Source organism: Leopardus geoffroyi, chromosome A2, assembly GCF_018350155.1.
Source record: "Leopardus geoffroyi isolate Oge1 chromosome A2, O.geoffroyi_Oge1_pat1.0, whole genome shotgun sequence".
In the NCBI taxonomy this organism is placed as follows: domain Eukaryota; kingdom Metazoa; phylum Chordata; class Mammalia; order Carnivora; family Felidae; genus Leopardus; species Leopardus geoffroyi.
Window position 1 is genome coordinate 136,157,921 of NC_059331.1, and position 24,247 is coordinate 136,182,167.

Consider the following 24,247-nt stretch of genomic DNA (forward strand, 5'->3'; position numbering starts at 1 on the left):
CTTATTCATCCATTCCTTTATTTATTAAATACAGATTTATTGAGTGCCTACTGTTTACCAGGTATTGTACTGGGCACTGGTGATATACAATGGTAGAGAATAAATGGCTCTTTCCTGCTCTTATGAAACACATTCTGAGGGAGGAGATAGACAATAAATGTGTTTGGATGGAAATAATCACAGAATGTGATAAGCACCAGAAAGGAAATAAACAGTGATGAGGGAGGGGGGCTGTCTGAGAAAATGACATTTATTTGACACCTAAAAGATAAGGAGTCAGACATGTAGAGACTGGAGCAAATACAAAGGTCTTGGCTCTTAAAAACTGAGAATAAACTGAGGGTTGATGGGAGGTAGGAAGGAGGGGAAAGTGGGTGATGGGCATTGAGGAGGGCACCTGTTGGGATGAACACTGGGTGTTGTATGGAAACCGATTTGACAATAAATTTCATATTAAAAAAAATGCAAAGGTCTTGGAAGAGTTTGGTCAATGATGGAAATTAAGAGGAGGCCCATAGCTGGGAGGTGAGAGGGAGTGGGAGAGGGAAGGGAGTAGCAAGTGATGATATTAGAAAAGTAGACAAGAGTGAGATTTGTGGGACTATTGACTATAGTAAAGAGCTTAGGTTTTATTTTATTTTATTTTATTATTTAAAAAAAATTTTTTTTCAACGTTTATTTATTTTTGGGACAGAGAGAGACAGAGCATGAACGGGGGAGGGGCAAAGAGAGAGGGAGACACAGAATCGGAAACAGGCTCCAGGCTCTGAGCCATCAGCCCAGAGCCTGACGCGGGGCTCGAACTCACGGACCGCGAGATCGTGACCTGGCTGAAGTCCGACGCTTAACCGACTGTGCCACCCAGGCACCCCTAGGTTTTATTTTAAATGCAGTAGGAACATCCAGAGTGTTGAGAACCTTAAATCATATTTAAAGGCCTCTGCAGATATTCTGCAGTGAAAAAGTCTGGAGTTCTTCATGTAGAATGTTGGAATTATACTTTGTTTGGTCATATTCACAATTTTTTAGCCTTTTATATACCTGGCCTTATTACATCGCCCTTGGCAATTTTCTTCCCTTTTGCACTTATTTTCTTTAGTTGTAAAAAATCAGACTTGTATCTGGCCATGTTATGTTATGGTGGGGTTCCTCACAGGTTCTTGCTCTTGCTTAACATTGCATCTTCTTTTTGAAAGCATACTGTTAGAGTTTTGCTACAGACACAATCAACCTTTATCTATCATGTCTCCTTAGATGTTTACTAATTCATTTAGCAAATAAGTATTTCAAATATAGGCATTTGGCTTCTTTTCCTATATGTATATGTTATAATGTTCTACCCCTACACTCCATGGTGTTTTTTAATCATGTAGACAAATTATCTACATAATTTAGATTCTGACCTATTTACTAAATACTGGCTACTCCTTTTCCATCTTGGGATCATTTGCACAGTTCATGAATTATCGCCTTGGTCATTCACGGAGCTGTCCTTAGAGAATTCCATCATCAGATTTTAGATACCCAATATGGATATATAATAAACACTCTGTGTACACCCTTATGTAACTAATAGTTATTATAATCTATGCATCCATTGTCCAATACAGTAGCCACCAGCAATGTATGACCATGTAAATGAAATGAAATTAAGTAAAATAAAAAAAAATTTCAAATTAAATTCCTCAGTCATACGTACTAGCTACATTTGCAGTGATCAACTGTCCTATATGATAAGTGGAAACAATATTGAACAATGCAGATATAGAACATTTTTATTATTATAGAAAATTCCTTTGGACGGGGCTTATTTAGACTGTACTGTTTTCTATGTGATATGGAATGAAGTGTAAAACCCTGAAAATTATTATTTTTTATTTTTTGTTAACATTTTATATTCATCTTTTTGAAAGAGAGAGTGAGAGAAAAAGAGTGAGAGAGAGAGAGAGAGAGAGAGAGAGCAAGTGGGGGAGAAGAGAAAGGGAGGGAGACACAGAATTTGAAACAGGCCCCAGGCTTTGAACTGTCAGCACAGAGTCCGATGTGGGGCTTGAACCCATGAACTGAGAGATTGTGACCTGACCTGAAGTCAGACACTTAACCAAGTGAGCCACCCAGGCATCCTAATACCCTGAAAAATTAACAAAAAAACAAAAAAAAAGACCTTTTGCTTTTACCTTTTAAGGATCCAGGACTCTCACTCTATCATAAACTGCATGAACTTTATAACTTTGAAATATGTTAGAAATTAAATAATAGAATTGCTTAATTAATTGTTTCTATATGCCCCCAAATATCTGTACTAATGTCATTACATCAAATCCTTGGACGTGGTTTTATTCCAGTCAACAAAAGTAGTTTGGGTTGGTAGTTCTGTGTCTCTGTCCACTAGTGGTTTCTATTTACAAAAGCCAGGAAACAATTTAATACTACACTGATGAGACCAGTTCTTTAGGAAATTGCTTTGGTTATTGTTCATTAGTAAATATGATAAAATATTTGTTTCGGGGATTTATACTTGAGAATGTTGGCATTGCCAGCGACATTGACACTCCTTTATTTTTTTTTTCAATATATGAAGCTTATTGTCAAATTGGTTGCCATACGACACCCAGTGCTCATCCCAACAGGTGCCCTCCTCAATATCCCTCACCCACCCTCCCCTCCCTCCCACCCCCCATCAGCCCTCAGTTTGTTCTCAGTTTTTAAGAGTCTCTTATGCTTTGGCTGTCTCCCACTCTAACCTCTTTTTTTTTTTTTCCTTCCCCTCCCCCATGGGTTCCTGTTAAGTTTCTCAGGATCCACATAAGAGTGAAAACATATGGTATCTGTCTTTCTCTGTATGGCTTATTTCACTTAGCATAACACTCTCTAGTTCCATCCATGTTGCTACAAAAGACCATATTTCATTCTTTCTCATTGCCACCTAGTACTCCATTATGTATATAAACCACAATTTCTCTATCCATTCATCAGTTGATGCACATTTAGGCTCTTTCCATAATTTGGCTATTATTGAAAGTGCTGCTATAAACATTGGGGTACAAGTGCCCCTATGCATCAGCACTCCTGTATCCCTTGGGTAAATTCCTAGCAGTGCTATTGCTGGGTCATAGGGTAGGTCTATTTTTAATTTTTTGAGGAACCTCCACACTGTTTTCCAGAGTGGCTGCACCAGTTTGCATTCCCACCGACAGTGCAAGAGGGTTCCCGTTTCTGCACATCCTCTCCAGCATCTATAGTCTCCTGATTTATTCATTTTGGCCCCTCTGACTGGCGTGAGGTGATATCTGAGTGTGGTTTTGATTTGTATTTCCCTGATGAGGAGCGACGTTAAGCATCTTTTCATGTGCCTGTTGGCCATCCGGATGTCTTCTTTAGAGAAGTGTCTATTCATGTTTTCTGCCCATTTCTTCACTGGGTTATTTGTTTTTCGGGTGTGGAGTTTGGTGAGCTCTTTATAGATTTTGGATACTAGCCCTTTGTCTGATATGTCATTTGCAAATATCTTTTCCCATTCTGTTGGTTACCTTTTAGTTTTGTTGGTTGTTTCCTTTGCTGTCCAGAAGCTTTTTATCTTCATAAGGTCCCCGTAGTTCATCTTTGCTTTTAATTCCCTTGCCTTTGGGGATGTGTCAAGTAAGAAATTGCTATGACTGAGGTCAGAGAGGTCTTTTCCTGCTTTCTCCTCTAGGGTTTTGATGGTTTCCTGTCTCATATTCAGGTTCTTTATCCATTTTGAGTTTATTTTTGTGAATGGTGTGAGAAAGTGGTCTAGTTTCAACCTTCTGCATGTTGCTGTCCAGTTCTCCCAGCACCATTTGTTAAAGAGACTCTTTTTTCCATTGGATATTCTTTCCTGCTTTGTCAAAGATTAGTTGGCCATACGTTTGTGGGTCTAGTTCTGGGGTTTCTATTCTCTTCCATTGGTGTATGTGTCTGTTTTTGTGCCAATACCATGCTGTCTTGGTGATTACAGCTTTGTAGTAGAGGCTAAAGTCTGGGATTGTGATGCCTCCTGCTTTGGTCTTCTTCTTCAAAATTACTTTGGCTATTCAGGGCCTTTTGTGGTTCCATATGAATTTTAGGATTGCTTGTTCTAGCTTCGAGAAGAATGCTGGTGCAATTTTGATTGGGATTGCATTGAATGTGTAGATAGCTTTGGGTAGTATTGACATTTTGACAATATTTATTCTTCCAATCCATGAGCACGGAATGGTTTTCCATTTCTTTATATCTTCTTCAATTTCCTTCATCAGCTTTCTATAGTTTTCAGCATACAGATCTTTTACATCTTTGGTTAGATTTATTCCTAGGTATTTTATGCTTCTTGGTGCAATCGTGAATGGGAATAGTTTCTTTATTTGTCTTTCTGTTGCTTCCTTATTAGTGTATAAGAATGCAACTGATTTCTGTACATTGATTTTGTATCTGCAACTTTGCTGAATTCATGTATCAGTTCTAGCAGACTTCTGGTGGAGTCGATCGGATTTTCCAGGTATAATATCATGTCATCTGCAAGAAGTGAAAGCTTAACTTCATCTTTGCCAATTTTGATGCCTTTGATTTCCTTTTGTTGTCTGATTGCTGATGCTAGCACTTCCAACACTATGTTAAACAACAGCGGTGAGAGAGGCCATCCCTATCGTGTTCCTGATCTCAGGGAAAAAGCTCTCAGTTTTTCCCCATTGAGGATGATGTTAGCTGTGGGCTTTTCATAAATAGCTTTTATGATTTTTAAGTATGTTCCTTCTATCCCGACTTTCTCGAGGGTTTTTATTAAGAAAGGTTGCTGAATTTTGTCAAATGCCTTTTCTGCATCGATTGACAGGATCATATGGTTCTTATCTTTTCTTTTATTAATGTGATGTATCACATTGATTGATTTGCGAATGTTGAACCAGCCCTGCAGCCCAGGAATGAATCCCACTTGATCATGGTGAATAATTCTTTTTATATGCTGTTGAATTCGATTTGCTAGTATCTTATTCATATTCATCAGAGATATGGCCTGTAGTTCTGTTTTTTTACTGGGTCTCTGTCTCGTTTAGGAATCAAAGTCATACTGGCTTCATAAAATGAGTCTGGAAGTTTTCCTTCCCTTTCTCTTTTTTGGAATAGCTTGAGAAGGATAGGTATTATCTCTGCTTTAAACGTCTGGTAGAACTCTCCTGGGAAGCCATCTGGTCCTGGACTCTTATTTGTTGGGAGATTTTTGATAACTGATTCAATTTCTTCGCTGGTTATGGGTCTGTTCAAGCTTTCTATTTCCTCCTGATTGAGTTTTGGAAGTGTGTGGATGTTTAGGAATTTGTCCATTTCTTCCAGGTTGTCCAGTTTGTTGGCATATAATTTTTCATAGTATTCCCTGATAATTGCTTGTATCTCTGAGGGATTGGTTGTAATAATTCCATTTTCATTCATGATTTTATCTATTTGGGTCATCTCCCTTTTCTTTTTGAGAAGACTGGCCAGAGGTTTATCAGCTTTGTTTATTTTTTCAAAAAAACAACTCTTGGTTTCGTTGATCTGCTCTACAGTTTTTTTAGATTCTATATTTTTTATTTCTGCTCTGATCTTTATTATTTCTCTTCTTCTTCTGGATTTAGGCTGTCTTTGCTGTTCTGCTTCTATTTCCTTTAGGTGTGCTGTTAGATTTTGTATTTGGGATTTTTCTTGTTTATTGAGATAGGCCTGGATTGCAATGTATTTTCCTCTCAGGACTGCCTTCGCTGCATCCCAAAGCGTTTGGATTGTTGTATTTTCATTTTCATTTGTTTCCATATATTTTTAAATTCTTGTCTAATTGCCTGGTTGACCCACTCATTCTTTAGTAGGGTGTTCTTTAACCTCCATCCTTTTGGAGGTGTTCCAGACTTTTTCCTGTGGTTGATTTCAAGCTTCATAGCATTGTGGTCTGAAAGTATGCATGGTATGATTTCAATTCTTGTATACTTATGAAGGGCTGTTTTGTGACCCAGTATGTGATCTATCATGGAGTATGTTCCATGTGCACTCGAGAAGAAAGTATATTCTGTTGCTTTGGGATGCAGAGTTCTAAATGTATCTGTCAAGTCCATCTGATCCAATGTATCATTCAGGGCCCTTGTTTCTTTATTGCCCGTGTGTCTAGATGATCTATCCATTTCTGTAAATGGAGTGTTAAAGTCCCCTGCAATTACCACATTCTTATCAATACGGTTGCTTATGTTTGTGAGTAATTGTTTTATATATTTGGGGGCTCCTGTATTTGGCACATAGACATTTATAATTGTTAGCTCTTCCTGATGGATAGACTCTGTGAATATTATATAATGCCCTTCTTCATCTCTTGTTACAGCCTTTAATTTAAAGTTTAGTTTGTCTGATATAAGTATAGCTACTCCAGCTTTCTTTTGACTTCCAGTGGCATGGTAAATAGTTCTCCATCCCCTCACTCTCAATCTGAAGGTGTCCTCATGTCTGAAATGAGTCTCTTCTAGACAGCAAATAGATGGGTCTTGTTTTTTTATCCATTCTGATACCCTGTGTCTTTTGGTTGGCGCATTTAGTCCATTTACATTCAGTGTTATTATAGAAAGATATGGGTTTAGAGTCATTGTGATGTCCATACATGTCATGCTTGTAGCAATGTCTCTGGTACTTTGTCTCACAGGATCCCCCTTAGGATCTCTTGTAGGGCTGGTTTAGTGGTGACGAATTCCTTCAGGTTTTGTTTGTTTGGGAAGACCTTTATCTCTCCTTCTATTCTAAATGACAGACTTGCTGGATAAAGGATTCTCGGCTGCATATTTTTTCTGTTCAACACATTGAAGATCTCCTGCCATTCTTTTCTGGCCTGCCAAGTTTCAGTAGAGAGATCGGTCATGAGTCTTATAGGTCTCCCTTTATATGTTAGAGCACGTTTATCTCTAGCTGCTTTCAGAATTTTCTCTTTATCCTTGTATTTTGCCAGTTTCACTATGATATGTCATGCGGATGATCGATTCAAGTTATGTCTGAAGGGAGTTCTCTGTGCCTCTTGTATTTCAATGCCTTTTTCCTTCCCCAGATCCGGGAAGTTCTCAGCTATTATTTCTTCAAGTACACCTTCAGCACCTTTACCTCTCTCTTCCTCCTCTGGAATACCAATTGTGCGTATGTTATTTCTCTTTAGTGCATCACTTAGTTCTCTAATTTTCCCCTCATACTCCTGGATTTTTTAATCTCTCTTTTTCTCAGCTGCTTCTTTTTCCATAATTTTATCTTCTAGTTCACCTAGTCTCTCCTCTGCCTCTTCAATCCGAGCCGTAGTTGTCTCCATTTTATTTTGCAACTCATTGATAGCATTTTTTAGCTCTCCTGGCTGTTCCTTAGTCCTTTGATCTCTGTAGCAAGAGATTCTCTGCTGTCCTTTATACTGTTTTCAAGCCCAGAGATTAATTTTATGACTATTATTCTAAGTTCACTTTCTGTTATATTGTTTAAATCATTTTTGATCAGTTCGTTAGCTGTTGTCATTTCCTGGACATTTTTCTGAGGGGAATTTTTCCGTTTCGTCATTTTGGATAGTCCCTGGAGTGGTGCGGGTCTGGGGGCACTTCCCCTGTGCTGTCTTGAATAACTTGCGTTGGTGGGCGGGGCTGCAGTCAGACCTGATGTCTGCCCCCAGCCCACCGCTGGGGCCACAGTCAGACTGGTGTGTGCCTTCTCTTCCCATCTCCTAGGGGCGGGATTCACTGTGGGGTAGCGTGGCCCGTCTGGGCTACTTGCACACTGCCAGGCTTGTGGTGCTGGGGATCTGGCGTATTAGCTGGGGTGGATTGGCAAGGTGCACAGGGGCGGGAGGGGCAGTCTCAGCTCGCTTTTCCTTCGGAGATCCGCTTCGGGAGGGGCCCCTCTTCCGTGGACCTCTCGTCTGCGCTTGGCTCCAGAGACTCCATTCTGCTAATCTTCTGGCGGTTTTCTGGGTTATTTAGGCAGGTCTAGGTGGAATCTAAGTGATCAGCAGGAGGCGGTGAGACCAGCCTCCTCCTACTCCGCCATCTTCCCAGGATCCCTAGAACAAAGTTTATTATTTAAAAGATTAAATTTTGCTCTCCTGTGAGATTCAATGAATAGTTTCTGTTGAGTGAGGGAGAGAAATGGCAAAGTATTTAATGCAGTGAAATTTGAATTCCACTAACTTAACATGTTTTCACCACAAAGGATGATTTTTAGGACAATTATTACAGCTGCTGGACCCAGGAAAGCAAAGGAAAGGAAAAAGAAATTGTGTATTTTGCTGTTTGTCATGGTGGAATTAGAGCTGGGTCTGGGATGAATAGGTAGAGATGTCGGGAAAAAATTAAGTGTGTATTGTTTTATTCCAGGTGGCTGTTTCTTTGGTTGTGTTGTGGCTGCTTAGACAGTGAGTATTCCATGTTCTATTGCAGATTATATTTTGTTTCTATTGATTATTTGGATGTTATTAAAGAATATTGAATAATGAATAAAAGTTCATTTCCCCATAGTATTATAGAAATGGAAAGTTAAGTTCTCTTGTTTAAAATTGTGAGCATGTGCTGTTTCTGCAGCTGTTTGTCAATTCCTAAAGGATTTAGTTGTGTTTAGTTTCCATAAAATGCAATAAAAATATTGAAAACAGCATTTTACATTTGGTATTTTTTTGACTGTGTAATAACAATCCTATCTCTTTCAATGATGAAAAAACTGACTACTTTGCTGCAGTAGTGAGTCCTTGAGATTAAAGGCATAACTTAACGCTAATGAAATATGTTGTGTTTCTTCAGACTCAAGTTCAGTTTTGTTTACATGTATTGGAAATCCAGCAGGAAAGTTTGGTTGCCAAATAACAATTTCTTTTTGCTTTGCAGAATGCCTTCTCAAGACAAAGGGAATAGTACTAAAAGTATAAATAGCAGTTATGCAGTGATCTTCACCAATACCAGCACATATTATGTCTTTTATATTTATGTGGGAGTAGCTGACACTTTGCTTGCTCTGGGATTCTTCAGAGGTTTACCACTGGTGCATACTCTAATCACAGTGTCGAAAATTTTACACCACAAAATGTTACATTCTGTTCTTCAAGCACCTGTGTCAACCCTCAACACGTTGAAAGCAGGTATTTGACTAGGTATACAAAATGAAACTGCTGATCCTCAAGCAAAAGGTCCTACAGTTTCCTTGGGGTTTTTTTAGTGGTAGCGTTGGCTTTTGATGGAAGCATCTGCCCTTTGTTGAACTTCCTTATGACCCGCATGCACATTTCCTAGAAATTGTAGGCTACCAGACATTATTGCTCCATGTTTCTGTCTTAGCTGATTAGAGTAGCTTAGTTTGTTAGACCGTGATGCTGCTGAGAGTATAGCAACAGAAACAGGCCTTTCTGGGTTCGTTGTCCTTTTCTATTCAGATATTTGCTCTAGCCCTTTTTCAGGTATCTCGTTGCCAATGTATAGTATTGTTTAAAAGAGAAGCAGATTTGAAGTGACCAAGGAATATAGAAAATTCTTTTACTGATGAAGTTTCTTGATGGGGACAGAATAATCTAGTTTCATGTAACTATTCAAAGATGATCAAATAAAGTTGTTCCAACGTTTTGGGTTATTTTTGTTTGTTTTGTTTTTGGTGGTGGGTGGGAGAGGAATAAATCCCAAATGTATTTGTAAAATATTTTTGCGCGATTATAGAGGTTGGTAAAAGGGCACAGCTTTCAGTTATAAGATGAATAAGGTCTGAGGAACTAGGGTGTATAACATGGTGACTGTAATTGAAAACACTGTATTATATAATTGAAATTTGCTAAGAGTAAAACTTAAATGTTCTCATCAAAAGAAAAAGGTAAATATGAAAGGTTATGGAGAGCTTACTTTGTGTGGCACTAAGCCAGAGGTTGGCATGAAAAGATACAAAAGGTACAGTTTTTGACTTGGAAAAACTCACAGACAAGGGAGAGGAGGTAGACACAGAAATATTTAATTATAAAGCAAATAATAAGTTCCAAGATTGAGATTTTTAGAGTGATTCTATCTAAAGATCTCAAGATAATAAATATATATCATTTTTATCTGGGTAACAAAATGTCAGCGTCAGTATTCAGAAAGATCTTCTTTCTATTTATTTTGAAGTCTTTGTGTGTCACTAAAGCCTTGACTCATTTGAGTATATTCATCGTTATCCTGTTTTAGAGCTAAGAAATTTTTGAGGTAGAAGAGAATGTCAAATTACCTTGATTCAATAATTTCACCTTTTTATAGAAAAACTGAAGCCCAGAGAAGTTAAGAAATTTGCCCCAGTTTCCAGTAGTCAGAATTGGACGGTGAGATGTAATGGAGCATTGGCTCCAAGCGATAGGCATTGGCTTGGCTGCATACGAGTGATAAACATAGGCTTGTTGCTCTTCTGAGCCTTGCCTCCACAATGTGAAATGGAGAAAAGAATAATTATCTGAGAGGATCATTATGAGAATTAAACAAGGCAACCTACTTGTCTTTATAGAGCCAATGTGAAATAAATGTTAGGTCTCTAATGTTGTTCCTTTCTATGGGGCCTTGTTCCCATAGGGGGTGCACTTTCCTTTTCACGTCTTTACTTTCCAGGGCTCCTCATTCCTTTATACACTGCTCACAGTTGGTCTTGAACCTTCTCTATTTCATATTTAAATGATTACCATTAATTTCATTTTGTTTTTTTTTAATGCCTTTTTTTAAAATGTTTATTTTTGAGAGAGAGAGAGACAGAGCATGAGCAGGGGAGGGAGCAGAGAGAGAGGGAGACACAGAATCCAAAGCAGGCGCCAGGCTCTGAGCTGTCAGCATAGAGCCCTACCCAGGGCTGGAACTCACAAACCATGAGATCATGACCTGAGCTGAAGTCAGTGCTTAACCGACTGAGCCACCCTGGCACCCCTCATTTTCTTTTTTTTTAAGATTTGGTTAGTTTTAAGAAATCTCTGCACCCAATATGGGGCTCGAACCCACAACCTGGAGATCAAGAGTTGCACACTCCACGAACTTGAGTCAGCCAGGTCCCCCTCATTTATTTCATTTTCCTTTTTTCTTTTCTTTTTTTCACTTCCAAGTTTTTATGTGAATTCCAGTTAGTTAACATACAGTGTGATATTAGTTTTAGGTGTAGAATTTAGTGATTCATCACTTACATATAACACCCATTGCTCATCATAGGAAGAACGCTCCTTAAACCCATCACCCAGTTAACCCATCCCACCCCTGACCTCCCCTCTCATATCATCAGTTTGTTCCCTATAGTTAAGAGTCTATTTCTTGGTTTGTCTCTCTTTTCTCCCCCCATGTTAGTTTGTTTTGCCTTTTAAATTCTACATATGAGTGAAGTCACATGGTATTTCATTTCATTTTCTAATTTGTCTTATTTACCAAGACATGAGAACAGGATGCGTAAGAAGTAACAAAATGATCTTACAACATCTAGATGTTCTTTTTCCACCTCTGCCCCCCCCCATTTCTCTATGCAAGGATTATGCTTTCTTTTAAAAACCGTTATTATAACTGACTTATGATTCACTTGTTCTCATTATTTTGCCTAAATATTCTCTGCTATACTGGGCAGCAACCGATGCTTCTATGCCTTGTATGTGCACTTGAGTTTCTCCCACATGTGCCCTCTCCAATTGTACATTGACCTTGATTTTGACTCCTTACCCAATTTTTCTATGTCACTATTTAAACAGCCTTAAGACACATGGACATGTAGTAGGTGCTCAGTAGACTATGTTGAATAGATGAAAATGTGAATTGATAACTTTGATGGAACACTACCATTTGAAATACAATAAGCACCAGAATGATATTCTTTTCACCAAAGTGAACTTTCATTTTCTAAACAGTATAAATCCATAGACTTTTTTTTCAATTCTTTATTTATGGAAAGATATACAAATATGTTTAATTAAATATGCTAAAGAACATATTATTGTTAAAGGCTAGTGATAGTGCCTTAAATCAATAAATATTCATTGAATAATTCCTACATATAAGACTTTTTGCTGAGGGCTGTGAGGGATACAAACTAAGCGTGCCATGGTCCTATTGACCTCTAACAATTTACAATCGAGAAATAGAGGTAAGACATGAACAAGTGACTGTGATACAAGATGTGGATATAGTCATTACAACAGAGTTCCTGACAAAATATATTAAAGGTATTAGGTATGTCCAAAGGAGTAAGAGATTTGCTTGAACTGGTGCAAACATTGATGCCTCCTTGTCGGCGAGACATTTGAATTAGGCCAGGAAGGAGACATAGATTTTGATGAGTAGAGATGAGGGGAAAGGTTTTCAGGCAAAGGGAACTATATGGAAAAGGCAGGGAGCTAGGAAAGTGTAGAGCATAAAGAATAGACCAATTTAACGGATAAACAGAATGTTTGTGTAGAGGAAGCCTATATTTGGTAGGTGGTTTAAGGCCAGATTATGGAAAGCATTAAATATTAAACTAAGAGTTTTAGACTCTATCTTACAGTTAATGGTGGGGGCAGGAGGGCTGAATGATAAGATTCAATATCACTTTGTACAGTATTATGTTTTATCAAATTATGTCTTTAACTCCTGCTAGAAAATGAATTCCTTAAAGGCAAGGAGCTCATCTTATTCACCTCTGTTATCTCAGTGCCTAGCATTATGCCTGACATAGAGTAAACACTCCATACATAACTTATTTTCATTGAAGGAAAACATTATCAGACTTACAAACATGAGTCTGGAATTCAGAAGACAGGCTGAAGCTTAGATTGCCAGTGAAGAGGGTAGAAAGAGCAAGCATGGCAAAGGAGGTCCACCCAACGGGCAGGCAGAAATTAACAGTAGCTATGGGTTCTAAAGAGGTGTGTCAGGAAGATATACCAGTCAGAGGAGAGGGAGAGCCATGCATTATGGAATACAGATGGAATACGATAACAAATCCAGTAAATTATCATTAAATTCAAGCATGCAAGTGTAAGATAGTAGTAGAATGAATCTTACAGGAAGCTATATTTTATAAAGGTTTAAAAGTAGGAGACCATCACTTGAATACAGTTGCTTAGAATCTTTGTACAACACTAAAATTTTCTAAGACCTTATTTATCTTATTACATGCTAATTCTTATTTGACTTTTGAATGCTTCTGCTATGATCCAAACTTATCAAATATTGTTGTCCTTTTGAGATTACTGTTTTTTGAGGAATCTATCTTCTTTTATATTATAGGTGGGATTCTTAATAGATTCTCCAAAGATATAGCAATTTTGGATGATCTTCTGCCTCTTACCATATTTGACTTCATCCAGGTTTGTAAAAATAATTAGTATCTTTACGTTTGTTGTACTTTCAAAAATGATTAGAAAAAGAGGTAAGTTTTATTTTCATTTGATTGAGAGTTGAAGTCCTGTCTATTATATAAATTTTGTTAATATCAAAAGTCTTCAAAATAGGCATAAATTTAGTAAATTCGGTGATAAATCAGAACTGTTTATTTGACCTAAACCTAAGGCAATTCCACATTTAGATATAATAGCTATCTACTTGGGAATGGTTTGAAAGGTATAATAGAGCATCTGTCCCCAAATCACTGTCCACAGTATGACATTTCTGACATTGGCATTACTGTTTGATGTAAATCACCTACCTCCAAAGAGCCCATGTGAAAAATGAAGATCTATTCCTTGATGGGCTACAGTTTCAACCAATCTTATCCAGGAACACGTTGGCCCAGATTAGCTAGCCAGCAACCTCACAGTAAGAACAGTAATACAGGGACAGATACACTTTCAAGCAGGGGTGAGGGGAAAGAAAAATCCAGGACTAGTGAGGACTATTCCTGGGTGACAGATCTGAAGAGGCCACCAGAGCAGGTAGCCTGGCTCTGAACATGTGTCCTAGTGGTGGGGTGATTGACTGGAGGTGAGAATGAGAAGAAAGGAGGAGAGGGAGATAAAGGTGACCTAGACCTAGGGGATGCACATTAGGATTCCATAAGTGGCAGGACTTAAGGAGAGTTGTAAGTTAATGACTTTGGCTATTGGACCAGGTTTGAAAACAGCTTCCTGTCTGGCTTAGGTCAAGCAAATGCCAGTCTCAGTGATCTCCTTGGAGAGACAACTGGAACATTGCAGCCCATCTTAGGATGAGTCATTCTCTGCCTACACCCCTTTCGCCCTCTTCCCCCAATAATAACACTTTATTTGAAAGGGCCTATAAAACGAAAAAAGGGCTACCACACTTGTGTGTATACACAACTGACATGGGCAGGTACAGAAAAACCAGGTTGTCAGTTTGCCTCATCTGAAATGATTGGCACAATTAAATACATTAACTGTTCCATGTGAACTTTAGCATATTGGATTTCCTGCAGTTACTTTGTTTGGGGAAATAACTCATCAGCAGCTGCTGGAATTCTTTAATCAGTGCTTTGGGTTCATGCATTTGAAGGAGCATTTCCCGTGTCTTTCTTTAAATGCTGTTTATTTGTTGTAAGTGTGTAAATGACTGGCCCCAAATATGATATTGTTAAATTAGGTACAAACTGGACCTGGGCATTTTGACATGATTGCAACATTCACAAATATTGGCCCTTGATAAATTTTTTTAGTTTTGTAGTTTATTATTTTCTGAATCAGTACGAAGCTCACTTCAGAAATCCTCTGGGAAAAATGGTTTTTAAATACCTATTTTATAAATTAACACTTTTTAAACACATGTGATGACTCTCAAATCCTTTCTGTTATGGCAGTGTGAATAGTTTCGACTCAGTTTCCAATGTGGAAGTTACTTAGTTGTGGTTTCACAAGTACTTAGGCAAGACTCTTTTATTTATTTAATTTTCCTATTTTATTTATAAGAGGGCTTCACATTAAGGAAGCATAACATATGATTGTCAAATACAGTAAAAATCTGATTAGTTTTGATTTTATTAAAAACTCAAGGGTGCCTGGGTGGCTCAGTTGGTAAGTGTCTTACTCTTCATTTTGGCTCAGGTCATGATATCACAGCGGTGATCAAGTCCCACGTGGGGCTCTGCACTGGGCGTGGAATCTTCTCTCTTTCTCTCTCTCTGCCCCACTCACACTTGCTCTCTGTCTCAAAAAAAATTTTTTTTTAATCATTCATTCACCACAGTTTTATTATAAAAAAAATCCTCTATATTGTGAGGTTCTTTGTTATACTTAATTATATTCACATTAAATAAATTTATTCAAGTTACAACATTATAGGAACAGATTTTTGCACAGGATAAAGCATGCCTGTACATTTCCTTTAAACAATTTAATTTCTGTTTACTCTATTTCCTAACATTTAATAACATTCTGGAAAATTTGCTTTCTGGATTGGAACATTGTATAATGAAAATGGAAGATCTGGATTCTGTTTCTAACCTGTAACATGAGGTAGAGAAATCTGATGATGGTCATTTTCAGTACTCAAATTCTGTGCTTCAGATTGGCATACTGGAAATGGACGTTACATGACAAATTTGCTCAGGCCCTTCCTTAGGCACTGAGATCAGATTAACTTAGAACTAATAATTTAGAGTTAATAATTTAGAACTGTGTGTAAAACTAAAGGCACTGGTTTAATATATTTGATTTTCTCATTACACATAGAAACCTTAAATTCCTTCCTAGTTTTGAATTTACAAAGGAGGAGAAAACAAGTCAAACAAGGCAGAGAAAGACTGTGTCTTCACATCCTACTTATCTCCATGTTTAGGTGAATGACTTATTTTTTCATTAAACAGAAGCCTATATATTTTAAAATACCAAATTCTTCTCTTTTAAGCTTCAAAACCCTTATATATTTGTTTCTTTTTCTCTTATCTTAATATGCGATTACACTGAGTCCTCCTACTTTGATTTCTTCTGTGTCTTTCACATCTTTTTCTTTCCGTTCGTTCATTTTATTAATCCCATGTGTCCCTTACTTAAAAATTCATTTATGAATTAAATTCCAAATCTAGTATTCATTTCATAGTTTTAAATAGGTATTTGTTTATTTACTTACTTACTGGCTTACTAATTTACTGCTGATTTCAGAGTTATCCTTCATTCTTACTCATCTGCTCTGGTTTCACAGGCAGTGCTATGTACTCTTCAGTGTCGGGAATGGGTTTTGAGCTCCTTATGGTGGGGTGAAAATGTGCTAGGCACTTCCTAGGACCATGAATGGATGATGCCTTACAGTCTTTAGAGTCTATTGAATTTTTTCTTTCCTGAGGAAGTTTAGGATCTGTGTAAGGATGGTTGGAAATTAGAAATCTGTGCTCCTATTTTCATCTTGTCTTGAATTCTGTCTATTGATTTTGTTGTCCCTCTCACTAATGCACCTGCTCTGAAATGATTCATTGACTATCTACTGTGAATTAAAAACTAGGACACAATTTAAGGCTTCTTTGTGTAATGAGAATATCAACTGTATTATACCAGTGCCTTTAGTTTTGAACATGCTAAAGTATTAGCTCCTGACCTTAGTACCTAAGAATGGCCTCTTTATGGAGGAAATAGAATTATTTTTCTCAATGCTTAGACTTCTTTTTCACTTATTTCTCAGTTTGGTCTATATTCTGGATGATTATAATTGCTGGAAATTTATCTTGTGAATGTTTCATAATTTACAGTTGTACCCACCTTCTCCATTATTCTCTAACCCAGCGTGATATCTTGGTTGGTTTGACTTCCCAATTCTACATATTCTATTGTAACAGTTGCATTTCATTCCTAAGAATCTCTACCATATCAGCAATCATGAAAACAAAATGATCACTTTCTACAACTAATATTACAATCCAACACCACCGAGTTGGAATTATATGGTAAAAACAGCACAGGTCAAATGAACACAGTGCTGTTTACAGCTGCCAACAACAAATTAGAAGACCCCGATCCTCATGGAGTAGCTGAATGTTTCCATGCCACCAATGCAACAACACTTCCCTTTTAGACATACTGATATTTAATATGATGGTCCATTTTAATTAAACCATATTCCCCAGTTAATCACACTTGGAACACTTGATCCCCCTCTCCCAATATCCTATTTCTGGAAAATACATGTCTTTTGTAAAAACTGTAGTTTGCCATTGATGGAGTCTTGTCAGGTAGTAACTAGGGCATGTGGGGCTTTCTCATTGTACTGGCGGCACTGGTAATAGGGCAAGAATGGATAAGAAAGACTCTCCTTAGATTCCTGAGTCATCATATGTAATTGGTCTAGTGCCTGGCACAGTAAAGATTTATCTGAGTATTTGTTGATGAGTGAGAGGCCGGTATGGCAGAATTGCTGATAGAGACATAGAGGCATTTTCCCTAGAAAGGCATCATTGAGATATCATCTGAAGTTTTATTTGAAAATAGCAACCTGTTCAAAGATTTATGCAGCTCTTATCTACACTCCTGTCCCCACTGCCATCTACCAAAATGTTGTGCATTTCACGATATCAGCTAGAAAAATGCATGTGTCACCCATGGAAGTTGGTAGAGAACTGGCTCACTGATTATCATACGGATTTTACAATAAGTTTATTTTTTAACCCTGGTTGTAACATTACTTTATTTATACTTTATTCAAATGGGTCATTGTGGAGCAAATGTTAACATACTTTTTTTCCTTTATAAAATGTTTAGATTTAGTATCATGTGGAAATATAGAATATAAGCCTATAACTTGCTTCCAAAAACTGCCAATACAGTTAGCTTGTTTCTGACACTGCTAACAGGGCTCCAGTTTCTTTTGGTTAGTGTGAAGAAATACCTCTGATCTTGGGCTTGACTGAAATACAAAGTTTATTTCAACTACATATGAGATGGGAAAAAATGTCTGCTTTAAAATCAAATCAGCCATATCCCAAAAACCTTTACTTGAGCCTTTATAGGTCATCTCCAATTATTTTAAGGAATGAGAATAGGAAAGTTGGGAAGGGGAGTAAAATCTATTAAATATAATTTTTAAAAATCTTAAGCATGAGCCAACTATGTTTAGAAAAAATTAAATAGCTTGTCTAAATGACCAAACTTTCCCTTAAACCAAATCTTTGTGACCCACAAGGTTCCAAGATGAATGCCCAAGTTTCAGAAATTGTCTAAACAAAATAAATCCTAAAATTTTACATTTATACCAAAATTATTTCAGAATAAAAAAAATTATTTTAAAAGAAGTCCACACCAGAAAAAAAAATTCATATTCATCTAAAATTTTTTTAACATACAGCATTTTAAGGCATATAGGAAATGAGAATATCCTGAGACCCAAGAGCACCGTGTTTTCAAAACTTCAAAGTGTTGTAACCTGACCAATATTTTGTATTTTGATAGAACTTATGAAAAATCTTACTTTGAGGTGGCTGCCTTCCTCCTAGGAAGATACCTGCCCTTGTTAAGAATGGAACAGAGTGTGATGATCTTCTTTCCCAATGTATCTGTGACATACCTTGTGCGCTTTGCAACATGAGAACATTTACTCACCAACGTGCTCTCTCTGATCCTACAGTTGTTACTTATTGTGGTTGGAGCCGTGGCCGTAGTCTCGGTTTTACAACCCTACATCTTCCTAGCAACAGTGCCGGTGATAGCAGCTTTTGTTATATTGAGGGCCTACTTCCTCCACACCTCGCAGCAACTCAAACAACTGGAATCTGAAGGTATGATGCTGTGCGTACAATGCTCACCATTGTGGAAAATGACCACAAAGCTATTTGTGATTCTCTATCATTCACCTACTTTGCCAACTTTTTTGTCCTGCTTTTAAACTCTTGCATTGTGTAACAGTGAGTTTTAAAAACGTATGGATATGTAAAAGGACACAGTAAATTACATAGCACACATAGGTTGTTTTTGTCCATTAATGACCGAGTGACTTCATTTTCTTTTTAAAGCAGGTGCATAGAGCCTTAGAAGGGTTGTAGTATAGGATATTCATTCGTAATTTTCTTATATAAATTAAATTTTAAAATGATAGTGCTACTATTATTACTGAAGGTTTGTCTGGCTTCCCAGAGCATACTGGACAAAATATTTCTGTCTGGCCTGTTTTCAGACACCCTTCCTTTCCTCCTGGGGTCTACCTTTTTGTCTGCCCCCGAGCACTGCTTGAGCTATTTGGGAAGCACATTTTTCAGTAACAGCTTCAGTGCTGGTACATTTTCAGGGTTAAATACCCAGTGTGTTTCTACTGAAGGTTAATATCTAAATGAAGTCACATGAACTTGAATAAATTGTTTTGAAAGAAAAACATTTTCTCTCAGCAGTGATCAATTTAGGATTAGCTAGAAAAAAAATGTCCAGTGGCAGTCAAGAAATATGAATAAAAAATGGCATTGATTTTATAATAAGTTCCCATCTATGGTAGCCAAGTAGAAACGGAGGGTAATTCATTTTAAAAAAATACCAGGGGTGCCTGGGTAGCTCAGTAGGTTAAGTGTCCAACTTGATTTCAACTCAGGTTCCTGAGGTTGAGCTCTGTGTCCTGTGTCAGGCTCTGTGCTGAGCACTGAGAATGCTTAAGACAGTCTCTCTCTCTCATTCTCTCTCTCTCTCTCTACCTCCCCCTCTGCCCCTCCCCAACTTGTGTGCAGACACTTGTGCACATGCTCTCTCTCCCTCTCTCTTTCAAAAAGTAACAAATTGCATCTATTCAAAGAATGGTACCAATGTGAAAAACCTCTAACCCATGATATTTGACCAATGATTACTCTCTTTGAAGCTAATCTTTTTCAGGTGCATGGTAGTAAGAATTTACATTATGCAGCGACATGATTTGCCATGTTTTCTATGGGAATATTTCACAGGCAGGAGTCCAATTTTCACTCATCTTGTTACAAGCTTAAAAGGACTATGGACACTTCGGGCCTTTGGACGTCAGCCTTACTTTGAAACTTTGTTTCACAAAGCGTTGAACTTACATACCGCCAACTGGTTCTTGTACCTGTCAACACTGCGCTGGTTCCAAATGAGAATGGAAATAATTTTTGTCATATTCTTCATTGCTGTCACCTTCATTTCCATTTTAACAACAGGTAATAGGAACTTGTTAACTTCTTAACTGACCATTTAATTTAAAGCTTCGTCAACCCCAAAATGCTACATTCTTATTGGTTAAACATTTTAGATATCTTTAAATAGATTTGGGGGACAGTTTATTAATCCAAAAATTCATTGATTGTTGAACAAATGACTTCTTTGATTTAGAGCTGTGTATAGTATTATCTCAGCTTTACAGTTTGGGAACAACAGACACTGAGAGTGTCAGATAACAAATCTATGACTGAAAGAAAAATATTGTCTTTTGACTCTCATATTGGTAAAGCATCCTGGCTTCAACAGTAATAGATCTCATTTATTCAAGAGCTCTCTGAATACAGGAAAAGAAACATTCCCATTTATACACACATATAAAACCCCCCTCCCGGGTAAACTTTTTTTTAACCACCAGTTGGTACAATTCATTATCCTTATGTGAATTTTACAAGATGAAAAACTACCATAGACGTGAAATAACTTAGACAGAAGTACCATATTTTTAAAAATATAAGTGTCCTGAATTTTAACATCTTTGGGTGAAAACCAGAAAACCTTTCACTGTAAGTAAAATGAAACTCTATGTAGACAAATGAGTTCTTCTAATTTAAGAAGTTGAATTACTGAGCTAGAAGTCTTGAAATAGTTTACGCCTGTGACAGTAGACACAGATTCACAGCAACTGCCAGCTCTGAGGGCTTGCTCGGTTGCAAGGATAGAATCCTTCTCAGACAAAATGAGTAGCATGCTGGTGTCACAGGAGTGCCTCTCGGAGCCCGGGGCAGGAGGCAGGCTGGGTCTCCAGAGGAAGCAGAATAGGCGTGGAGAGTGAGCCTCAGCTCTTGTTCTCATCTCTTGAGGCCAGATGCTGCTTGCGCCCCATCCTTTCTGTGGCTACTTCATCCATTTCTCTCTCTCTGAAGACTGGTTTTCCCATCTTTCTGTGCCCCACTGACTCTCTGTGGCCTCTTCATTAGGCCCCTTGAGTTAACAGCAGAGTGCCTCTGTCTAGGTATAAAGTACTGGAAAGAACAGAAAGCAGGCTCATCGTGACTCTGTGAGGGTAGTGGGTTCCCCACATTCATTGTTCTGTCAGCTAGAGCAGCGGGAAGTGGTTCTATGAAATGAATATATGGGCAGGCAAATGAACTCAATCCTTAGTACAGTAAAGTTTCTCTTCTTACGTTCAGAATTGTAAAATTTTTCCTTCAGGTTATTTGAAACAGGATCAGAGTTGGGGCGCCTGGGTGGCGCAGTCGGTTAAGCGTCCGACTTCAGCCAGGTCACGATCTCGCGGTCCGTGAGTTCGAGCCCCGCGTCGGGCTCTGGGCTGATGGCTCAGAGCCTGGAACCTGTTTCCGATTCTGTGTCTCCCTCTCTCTCTGCCCCTTCCCCGTTCATGCTCTGTCTCTCTCTGTCCCAAAAATAAATAAACGTTGAAAAAAAAAAAAATTAAAAAAAAAAAAAAAAAAGAAACAGGATCAGAGAGGGCTGAATGAACAAAGATCTGTTAACAATGAATTCAAACTGATATGTCATATGCTATGAAATAGTGGTTAAGGATCTGATTAAGTCCTGATATACTAGGGGTTAGTAGTCAAAGCATTTACAGATCAGTTTAGTTCAGGACCTATCAGCGAAATCTGATTCCCAGCTAGAGTGAGTGTTAGCCACACGGCTAATACCAGCCCAGCCTCTACTGGTCTTCAGCTTTGGTAACTTGTACATATTAGTTAGTTTCTCTAAGGTCCTCATTGTCCTCATATGTAAATATACAGAGTAATAGTACCTATCCTATAGTTTCCCATGTGCATTAAATGTGATAATTTGTGCAAAACAGTATAGTGCCTGTTCCCTAGTAAATAGCCCTAAATCTTATTTTTGTTATTATTAAAATTTTATCTTATTCTCATCTTAACCTTTAGAATGAGTAATATTTGGGGCCCCAATAAATCTTACCTATTTAGAATAAATGATTTAGTATTAGAAGCACATACCTACTATCTATGGTTTGTCTTCTGTCAGAGGATATATGGAAGAAAAAATTTCAATTAATAATAATAGGACAAATTATTTTTCCCCATTTTAGAACCCAGTGACAATTTTATCCCACATTATAGATGCCAGGACTGACTCTCAACAGAAATTTGATAACCTAAAGTTTTAATAATTTAAAAACTTTCCCGTTAGAAAATTTTTATGGCCATATATTAGTGGTCCCCTCCAGCCCTGAAAATTATTTATTTTAATTCAACACTTAAGTATTGTTCTTCCTGGGTGAAATAGTCATTTTTTTAAAAAAACGTAAAAGTCAGTTTTCTCTCTCTCCTAATGGCAGACCCATGAGTTTTGACTTCCTCATCAAACTCTCTAAGTCCACTTTCTCCCCCAAAACATCTGATTAGCAGAGAAAGCCCTCCTCGCGAAGGCAGAAGACATATCCAAACATCTTGTGGATGCTGCTTAGACACACCTGTCTCCTGCTTTTGACTTCTCTGTGGAGGAGCTCATCCAGACATAAGAGGTCTTTTGTGCATTGTCCATCCTGGTCTTTGGAGGTTTTATTACTTACAGAGAAGTAGTAAAAAGAGAAAACCATGCTGTTTACCCAACACTAGAAGCCCCTTCAATATCTGAGGTATTGTTTTAAAAGGGAAACTCCTTCCTAATATTCAATCACTCTTTAATTTAAAACATTGGTTGAATGCTTAACTGTAGGCAGGGCATTATTACTAGTGGTAGATGCTGTGGTGACCTGAGATGAAGGATGGTTAAAATTAGCACAAAATTGAAATAGAACTTTTAACATGATGTATGCTCTAAAGTGGCTCACAGAGGAGAGAAAGAACATAAAGTTTGTTTGTATCTTTTCTTCCCACCTATAGGTGATGGAGAAGGAACAGTTGGTATTATTCTAACTCTAGCCATGAATATCATGGGTACATTGCAGTGGGCTGTAAACTCCAGCATAGATGTGGACAGCTTGGTAAGTAACTATTACTTTTTAACTTTGATGAAAAAATTTGGACAAACCAAAAAGTATAGGTAATAACATAAGGGACAACTATATATACCCACCCCCAAGCTTAAGGAATAAAACATTACAGATAAATTGAAGGCTACTGTGTAGGTCTTCTTTCCTCCGCATACACAACCACAGTCAAGATCTAGTGTTAAAGTGAACATTACTGTACAGTCTCCTTGTCCAGGATTTTTCTAGGACAGATACTCAGGAGTGACATTACTGGGTCACAGAATTTACCCACATTCAGCTTTACCATATGGTACCCAGCTGTTCTCAAGTATCTTATATCTGTTTATACTCCCATCAAGAGAGTGTAAGAATTCTCGTAGGTCCGTAGTGTCAGCAACACATGAGCCTGTCAGACCTTTTAATTTTGGCAATCAGATGGATGTGAAGTGATTACTAAGGAGATAAGGCTGCGTAATACATATTTATTGATCATTTGGACTTCCTCTTGTGTTCTTTGCTTGTTTCTATCAATTGCCTGTTTTTCCAATAGTGGGAGTTTTTTTCTTAATTGACTTATAGAAGTTTATGAAATCTGGGTTGTCAGTTCTGTGTACTTTATTATTATTTTTTTTTAATTTATTTTTTTTTCAACGTTTATTTATTTTTGGGACAGAGAGAGACAGAGCATGAACGGGGGAGGGGCAGAGAGAGAGGGAGACACAGAATCGGAAACAGGCTCCAGGCTCTGAGCCATCAGCCCAGAGCCTGACGCGGGGCTCGAACTCACGGACCACGAGATCGTGACCTGGCTGAAGTCGGACGCTTAACCGACTGCGCCACCCAGGCGCCCCGAGTTCTGTGTACTTTAAACATGGTCCTCCAGTCAGTGGCTTAGCTTATAGTGCCTTTTGATGAAAAGAAGCTTTTAAGTTCAATGAAGTTAATTTCATTAATCTTTCCCTTTATGTTTTGGTATCTTGTTTAAGAAACCCTTCCCTATATTGGGTTTTCCAATTTATTAGCATTACATTTGTGATGGTAATTTTTTTTAATTTCTAATCTTTAGTGATAGCTTCTTTCTCATTCCTAGGGTGTTTCTTTTTTGCTTTCTCTCTTTTTGCTTGATCAGTATTCCCACACATTTATATACTTTGTTAGTGTTTTTAAAGACCGTGTTTTGGTTTTGTTGTTTCGTTTGTCTTGGTTCCTTACAATGCAGAGCCCACACTAGTGTGTAACTGAATGAATGCTGTGTCAGGGGCACATAG

The 24,247-nt window shown here is 37.8% G+C and overlaps 1 protein-coding gene across 2 annotated transcripts in view; it reads left to right on the plus strand.

The window, feature by feature from the left end:
- CFTR (CF transmembrane conductance regulator) overlaps positions 1-24,247 on the plus strand; it is a 188,665-nt gene that overhangs the window by 109,747 nt on the left and 54,671 nt on the right. For both annotated transcript variants that reach the window (XM_045495404.1, XM_045495405.1), the window contains 6 exons: positions 8,352-8,389; positions 8,856-9,106; positions 13,209-13,288; positions 18,480-18,630; positions 19,777-20,004; positions 22,891-22,991. In XM_045495404.1, the coding sequence (XP_045351360.1) occupies positions 8,352-8,389; positions 8,856-9,106; positions 13,209-13,288; positions 18,480-18,630; positions 19,777-20,004; positions 22,891-22,991 (849 nt within the window). The remainder of the gene's footprint in view (positions 1-8,351; positions 8,390-8,855; positions 9,107-13,208; positions 13,289-18,479; positions 18,631-19,776; positions 20,005-22,890; positions 22,992-24,247) is intronic.